This window comes from Charadrius vociferus, unplaced genomic scaffold (assembly GCF_000708025.1).
Source record: "Charadrius vociferus isolate BGI_N301 unplaced genomic scaffold, ASM70802v2 scaffold90, whole genome shotgun sequence".
In the NCBI taxonomy this organism is placed as follows: Eukaryota; Metazoa; Chordata; class Aves; order Charadriiformes; family Charadriidae; genus Charadrius; species Charadrius vociferus.
In genome coordinates, this window is record NW_009647222.1 from 9,048,121 (window position 1) to 9,056,721 (window position 8,601).

The 8,601-nt window shown below is 41.8% G+C and overlaps 1 protein-coding gene across 1 annotated transcript in view; it reads right to left on the bottom strand.

Moving 5' to 3' along the window:
• Positions 1 to 7,424: 7,424 nt before the first annotated feature.
• The window catches only part of MCAT (malonyl CoA:ACP acyltransferase (mitochondrial)), a 7,570-nt gene continuing 6,393 nt past the window's right edge, over positions 7,425 to 8,601 (bottom strand). Inside the window, exons 2-3 of the mRNA XM_009879779.1 lie at positions 8,124 to 8,410; positions 7,425 to 7,847 (exon numbers count right to left, since the gene is read on the bottom strand). Coding sequence (XP_009878081.1) covers positions 7,425 to 7,847; positions 8,124 to 8,410 — 710 coding nt within the window. The remainder of the gene's footprint in view (positions 7,848 to 8,123; positions 8,411 to 8,601) is intronic.

An 8,601-nucleotide genomic window follows, 5' to 3' on the forward strand; every position in this document is an offset into this window, starting at 1 on the left:
AAACAGATCTCAGCAGAAATACAAGTTAAAATAAAAATGTATAGTCATATAATATTTTTCTACCAAGAAAAAAAAAAGATGCTTGCCTAAGGGAAGCTAAATTTCACTGGAAACTTTCATCAATAAAGCGTCACCTGGTTTTGGCATCAACACATGCTATAGATGTAGTTCAAGGATCTGCACACCCTAGGACCTCCCTAACAGCCTTTAGGTTTTGGTCAGGTCGTACCCTGGCACCACCCATTAGCTGGAGACCCACACTGCATTGTGGAAACCATTGGAGTAAAACTGCTGGATGACAAAGCCAGCAGTTACATTATATGAAATATTTTCAGATGTCTGAAGTGAAGGCTGTTTCAGTATTTTGAATTTGAGAACCCCCTCAAAACCAGAATTCCATTGCCTTGTATAAAGAAACGGGGCACCTAAAAAAACACTGTGTTTCTTCAAAAGTGCCAAATATGTAGCTTTTTATGAAAACATCAAAGCACTTTTGTATGCCTATAAATACGGGGTTAAGATGTCTAATCAATGAAACCATAAATAACAGGGGAAAAAAAACCCACCTTAACATTACGCTTTTACCTGCCCAGCTGAGTCCAACTGTTAAGGGAATAGCTGTGCCTGAACCTCACGGAGTGCTTTTCAGAGAGTTGTTCTTGCAGTGTTTCCCCTCTAACATGCACGTCCCGAATACTTTACAGCTCAGCTACCCAGGTTGGCCATCAGCTGGCCCTGATTGGGGATGAATTTAACAGGATGTACCACAGGAAGTTTGAAGATACACTGCTTCACCTGGCACGTGGGTAAGTTGCTTTACTGCCACTGTCAGTCTGCAGATCCTTTTAAAAAACATGTTAGATAGATAAATGGTAATGTTTTGTTCAATAAACAATAATGTTTCTGTACACAAAGTAAAAAAATTGTCTTGCTACTACTACTGCTGCTTCATACAGAACGTAAAAAATTAAAACAGATACTGCAGCTTGTTTTACAAGGAGGAGCTTTATAATGTAAATTGTTCCCACAGATTATAGCCATTTACAGTCAAAAGATTAAATACTTTCGTGGTATTTAAAATTTCACAGTAGTTTTCTAGGTTAGACAGTATCTTTAAGCACAACTGAGTGATGAGAGCTCTGCAGCCCAGTAAGTGTGATGCTTCAGGGATTAACATGTTACCGCACGTCAAATAACCCACCCGTGCACATACAAGAAAGTGTGGCGAGACTAGTTTGAATTGCCTTTTTATCTGCTGTGAGCTGACAGGGTTGTCATCGATAGTTATTAACTGCAGATTAACTGATGTGTGGTAGTGTCCTAACCCGAGATACATCATCTGTGCCTGAACCCCCAAGTACTCGCGTGCGGTTCTACCTCTTCTCTCTTTGCTTCGGTGAAAGGACGATCACTTATTGCAGACTTACAGAGAATGCCGTTCAATTACAGCTGTGTTCCTGGACATAGCGTATAGTCATATAACTTCTACCTCGGTCAAGCTGGATTCACGCTGCAGAAAGACCCTGTGGGATTGCTGTGCCGGTCCTGTATTGCTGCCCCGAACTCAGATGCATTAGGGATCAACAGCTCTCGTTGGGTTGTGCTGTTCTAAGTTTGAAACAAGAGTAAAGGCACAAGATTGCTGTTCTGGAGCCCTGCTGGACGTTCTCTTGTGTGATCTTAATGATCAGTTCATTCTGAAAACAAATTATCTTTAGCTTTCAAAGGCTTGCTAAGTTGCTAGGTCTCCTTCCCAAATATTTAGAGAAATATATGTGTACACATAGACTTTCAGGAAAGAACATATTGGAGTTTTGGGTTTCTTTTTGTAGTTTTCTAAACCTTGATACTTGATTTGCCAATTTTTAGAATAAGTTTTCTATCCCCATGCTTTTTTTTTGTTTTGTTTAAATCATCAGGGTTGCTCTCAGTGTTTTCCAGACATGGAATATTATTAAAAGTGTTATAAGAAGCTCTGGAAATATTTTGAACAATAACTGGACAAAGAGGATCATTGGTTATGGAAGCTGGGTATGCTCTCTCCCTTTTCTCCCACCTTTTTTGTTGACAAGTAGGTAACAACAACTCTTAACTTACTTATTCCCATGTAAACATCAATGAGTAAAGCATATAAAACAACTTTAGGTTTGGGTTTGTTCCTTAGTTTGTTGGTGTCCCCCCGTTTTCCCATTTTTTTTTCTTTTTAGGCTGAAATTTCTCATTTATAGACAGAGTATGCCAAAAGTCTGCGAACAGCCTCAAACAGCTGCCCGAGTCCCACACAACTCACGGGGGCTCCATGCAGAGGGAAGGCATCTCCCACCGTAAGAAGCTGCAAGGGTCTACTCTAGGGGAGATAAGCAGGACCGCTATCGGCAGTGTTTTACCCTCTGTTTACCCCAGAGAAGAGAGGAGATTCTTTAGAGGCTGGATGTGACCCTGCTACTGCAGCAGTTGCCATAGCCAGCAGCAAAACTAGACCCTGGCGCGCGTTTCCACAAAACCGGATTGTATTCTCAAATTCACACTGACCTCACAGGCGGGCGTTCTCGTTAGCTTTTCTGCACCATCTTTTTGCTGCTTGTTATTTCTAATCACCTCCCCTTTTTCTTCCTGCAGATTTGCAAGCTTCCTTTCAGGTGCGTCTGCCAGAAGCTGGTGCCTGCAGCCTTGCTTGTTGTTGCCTTTTGGTGGGCCATGAATTATGGACTGCTGAATTAACAGGGAGAATTACAATAGGAGGTCATTGCTGGACTCTGACCAATATCATTAACACCCAGGCGGTGGCAGTTGGTTTGTTTTTCAAATTTACACTGATAAAAATCTCTTTTATATTTAAAACCTAGGCTAGTGCTGGGTCACTGCTGTTTCATACCTTTTTTAAAAAAGAAAAATGTTTTAAATAAGGAGGTTGTTGCTGGATAACTGCCTGACTTGCTAGTTTTGAAATGTGACTCCAGGCCATTAGAAAGTCTGTCTTTTTTGTGTTTGTTTTAATGCAATATAAAGTGTCTATTTCATATAAATGAGTTTCTTAAAGAGATTCTGGATGTGGGGAAGACTGAAGGCATGCTGGACATCCTTTAAATTTTAACACTGTTAAAGCGATAGTAAAGATTAAAACCATGATACTTTTTTAAAAATTAAATTGTTGCTTCAAATGTTTTGCAGTGTTATCTACTTTATTTTCCAAGATTGTGCTATCACACGTTAATAACAATACATTTTGTTATCTAAGACTACAGGACAGGCTTTATTTGATTTTTATGCAGTAAAATTAGCATATGAAATGATAGTTTAGTGGAAAAAGAGTGGTTAGGATGAGCTAGCAAGCAAGTCGGTTGGGTTGGTACTTGTGGGCCACTCAAGCCAACCTTTATTTTTCCAGAATTCTTCCAAAATCTACTGATAGATTTTATATTCTTCTGCCTCTTTTCCAAGTAAAACCTTTGAGTTGCCCAGAAAAAAAATGAGTTTGAATTTGGAAAAGTTTTTTTTTTTTTTTCTGATGACACATGTCTTTTCGGAAGGGGTGTGCTTAGGGGGAAATAGATGACTCGGAGAAACTTGAGCGCAGCTTACAGGATGGAGATGGTGTAGGTGTCACCCTCACATATTCCACAGGTGGCCATTAGGACACAGTTGGGTTTCTTCTCTCTCGACAACATGCCACAACCATACCAAGTTATTCTCTATATCTGGGTGCATCTTCCCTGCCCTTTGCTGTTGAAGCTGCTTTTTACTGTATACAGTTACGGACTCTCTCTGGGTGAGGTGAAACGAAAGTGCATCACTGTGGTTTGGGTATTCCCCTCAGCAGAGGGGATACCTGCTTCCTGCCTAGTCAAGTGACTACCAGGGTTAGCACACTTTTGAAAGAGGAAAATACAATATTTAATGGCCTAGTGACTTAAGCGTTCATCCGAGAGGCTGCAGTTTCAAGTTTGAGTCCCTACTTTAAATCAGACACGGACTTAGAACCACTCTCTTCCTCACTGGAGACAAATGCCAAACCCAGTCAAGTTTACGCGGGCTGAGGAACGTGTTTCCTCTCTTTCGCGAATGGTGCCCAAATCCCATTATGATGGTAACTGCTCCTCTCAAAAAATTCTTCTGGGGAAGAAAAAAAACCACAAACATTCAACCATTTCATGTTAAAGGACTTTGAAATATTGCTGATTGACTTGAAATGCAGAGCAAAAAGAAGGTACACAAAGAAGGTAGGTAAAGGGTGGTGGCTCCAGCATACCCTGAAAGTTCAAGCAGCAGCAGCAGCACGTGTTCTAGTGTCACCTTTTTTCAAAATACCCTTGAGCCGATTTGCCCTTCAGCAGCAGGTAGGCAGTTTTTCCTAAAAAAGCATGGTTAGCATATCTGGAAACTTAGTCTCACTCGGGCCAGAAGGTGGCCAGCTGAATTTCCCATATAACCAAAAACCAGATCAAAGTTTCATCAGCGAATTGACTGTTCTGTTTAACTCCATCACGGCAGTGTGATAGAAAATATGTTAAAGTTACTACTTAGTGAAGAGTAAAAATTCCCATCGAGAGTCTAATAAACAATCTATGCACGTTTAATAAAAGTACCAGCTGCCAAAAATTTTATTCTTCCTGGATGAATCACTTTAACACTATAAAATAATTTCAGTTATTTCTAAATAAATAATCTTTATGCACAGGGGAGCAATGATAAACGGGAGACTGCCGTACTGCCTGTTCCACCTGAGAGCTGCTTGGGAGAACTCTGCTTTTTCGCACTTGCAATCAATAACATAACATTTTGAATCACAAGAGAGGGGAAGTTCATCATCCAGCATGTACGGAGCAAAACACAGTCTCAAGGAATATAAAATCATACCCATGAAGCAAGTGAAACACAAAGCGAACAGAATTCGCAACAAATGGGAGTACCACAGCAAGCGGTGATTACCAGGCTCCCTTCTCACCTGTGGAGCTGAGCAAGGAGCCTCTTAGCTAAGGCTCCGCACTGTGACTCAGGAGACCTAAATGTAATTATCTTTTTTTTTTTTTCTTTCTACTGCACACTTCCTCATGTGACGGAGTTTATGGCACTTGATTTTTTTTTTTTCCACATCCTGTTTCTGCTTGTTCTTAGGTGAAGGAACCACGCCGACTTTTCTTCAGTTTACAGAAGCAGAAGGCATAGATGAGTAAGCACATAAAAGAAATGCAGAGAACAGTACTAAGATCCGGGATCCCTAATTACTCTGCATACTCTGCATGCACTATACTAAAACCAAAATCAGTGCCACCAACATGCCATGCTAAGTTCCAACGATCATAAAAGCTGGTTTCAAAGTCACTAACGCTGTGTTTGGCCTTACAAGATATAGTCAGAAACTTCTAACACAGCACGTAATTCAACATTTAATAATATGAATGGGATTTAGTTGAGATATTCTTACCACCTAGTCATGACTTTGGTATGCTTTACTGAAAAATTAATACCTTACCTGTAACATAGGAGCCTTCACTGCAATAGTTTTCTTTACAGTATTCCCAGCCCTTAACTGGCAGCTTCTAGTAGTCCAATGATTAAGCTGACAAATTCTTCTGTATTTTACTAATCATTAATGTTTATACAGTACAAATTCCACTTCTGGCATGTAAAGGTAGGCTCAGCTGCCAATTTCAGTTCCAAAAGAACTGTTTAATAATATACTCCATTAAGCAATCATAATTGAGGCCAGTATTTTTAATACACTTTCCCTTTCAGAAATGTGAAATTACAAAATGATTAATACTGTAATTGGAAGTTATTCTGCATTTCATAATACATTATTCAAGACATGCATGGTCATTTAAATAATATTTTCATTTTTTCCTATATATCTGTTAAATATACTGTTAAAATATGAAACATAAAAAAACCTGGAGTTCAGCTGAAGCTTCTGGTCACACTCTAATAGGCACAATATAACCTTTCCCTGCTTGTTTGTACACGATCCCCGAGCAAATGCTGTTCTCTCCTATTTCCTAAAGCTTTTAGTACCCGTTACAGACAAAGAGCAAACAAAGCAAGCAGACATTTTCTGTGTGCCCTGCAAGTACCTCGCACAGGCAGCCCAATGTTGTCACACGACCAGACCTATTTTAATAAGCCAGAGGTTGGTTACCGAATCCAAACCCATGGATTTGGTGCTAAAGCCGTTCTGAGTGCCACCTTGAGCACTGCAGGCGCTGAGGAAGGTGCTGGAGGCAGCGGGTGCTGCCCCCCCCAGCCTGCCCAGGGACCCGCCAGCAGCCTCACCCACCCAACAGCAGCCAGTGCCAACAGGGCAGCTGGGAAGCTCTTTCTGGGAGGGCTCAGGACAACCTGCTCCTCTCCAGCTCATCTCCTGCTTTTGGAAAACACACAAGCTGGCAAAACACAGTCGAAAACACAGACAACCAAACTACCAGTGTTCAAATCCTCCTCCCTGGCACCCTGTTACCAAAGGGTGCACCCTCTCCAAAGGTGCCCCGAAAAGATCTTTCTGTAAAGTTTCCAATACTGATGTTTTCTGCTCCATCAAGACGTTACCTAAAGGGCTAATTCAGCCTCTGCAGCCACAGAGGCTTGGTCAGGGACAACAAAAGCCCTGCACCTCTCCAAAGGTGGGGAATTATTTTTAAGTTTTTTCTTTCAGTGAAACATTTCTCATGTAACTTTCCACAACCAACATGGCACTGGACCACTGGAGGGAAAATCACTTCCATGTGTGGACTAAAAGGCCAGTAATGATGCACCCCACAGCCTTAAAAATACCAAGAAAAGCTTTATAGTTTATTTATAGTTTAAGGTTAAGAAATTCACGTTCTTAATAACATCTGCCTCAACCAGCTGCTATGTGGCAATATGGACAGAAATTAAAAGAATTTTACACAGATGTACGTCCCCCAAGTCAGTTGAGTTAGAAAACAGGAACATCAACCCACCGAAAGCCATACCAACCTGACAGCTCCTCTGAAAGTACCCTCAAGCCCAGCACAGAGCCCTCCAGAACCCAGAGGCAACAGCCTGGTTATACCCCAATATCCATGCAGAAGATCCTGCATCAGGCAGCCAAAGTTACTGACTTTAACTTGAATCCACCCCCCCACCCCCCCCCCCCCCCAAAAAAATTAAAAAGGAAAAAAAAAAAAGAGGGGAAGTTGCTTGCAGTATTGAGGCCAAACAGGAGGGTATTTGGTGTATTTATTGGCAGTTTTGCAGTCCTGACACAGATGGAAGAGCCAGACTTTGCCCTCCCCTTTCACACCTGAGGCACACAGGGAAGGAAAACGTCCATTGCGACTATGCGCACAGTGCTCTTTTCATCATGAGAAGCCATAAATGTTTAAGACTTCCTCTTTTGGGAGCACAAAGTTATTTTTAAATTAGGCAGAAAAAACAAGTCGTGTGGCTTTTTCTCAAAAGGCTACTTAGGTCTCCGCTGCTTCCTCATCTTCCAGAGCATCTACATGGTGATATTGTTTCCAGGCCTTTAAATTACACTTTTTGAGAACAGCTCCTAGTTGCTTCCCGGGCCCCACTTCGTACGTGTACGGAAATTCTGTTCCTTGCTTTCTTTCGTATACAGAATGCATGGTCTGCTCCCACAAAACAGGTGAAACCACCTGCTTCACTAACAGCTTCTCAATGTGCTTTGAGTGCATGTACTTTTTGCCATCAACATTGGAATAGACACAGACCACTGGTTTCTGAATCTCAATCGATTTTAGGACTTCAGCCAATGGCTCTACTGCTGGTTCCATAAGTCTGGTATGAAAAGCCCCACTGACTGGAAGCATACTTGTACGTATAAAATAGTATTTTCGGGCATTCTCCTGCAAAAACTTCAAAGCCTATAAAAGAGAGAGAGAAGTGAGAGTCTCGCACAACAAAGGTTTACTCAGTCACCCCACAAGAACCACCTCAACAGACTTCGTGTGATGAGGGAATTCCTTTCCCTCCCCAACAACTGGGCACACGCCGGAAAAAAACCAACCCACAGATCAAATACTTTTGTTTGGACAAACTAAGGCCATACAGGTTAACTTCCACACAGACGTGCAAAATGAAAGCTTAAAAAAACTAAAATGTTAAATTCAACTAGAGGGACAGTTATTCTGAAGCAATACCTGTAAGTGTCCTGCAATGACTCTGCTGTCTGGAAACAAATAGTTTGAAATTTCACATACAGGGTTTTCTACACCCAGCGATTCACAGTGTTTACGGGCTTCCACGCAGGCAAATTTGTAATTTGCCTCTCGCCGACCGATAACCGACAGCATTCCACTGGGGACAGCTTCCGACGCCTTTTGCATGGCTTCGGCGCGCACCTTCACCGCGTACAGTGCTAAGGAGAAAAACAGAGATGGTGGGTAAACAGAAGCCCCGAGAAAACACAGCTCGAGGTGCCTTACACCTGCGCGCAAGAAAGGGTGGCAGTGTACTCTCGTGAAATGTCAATGCTTTTAATGCTGTATTACACGTGTTAAAGTGAACAGTGGAAGCAGAAAATAAAATTTATCCTCTATTAAAAAAAAAATAATAAGGCGGGGGTGGGAGGGAAACGGCGTTAGCAGGCGATGCTTTGGAAAAAGCACAGGGCCGGGG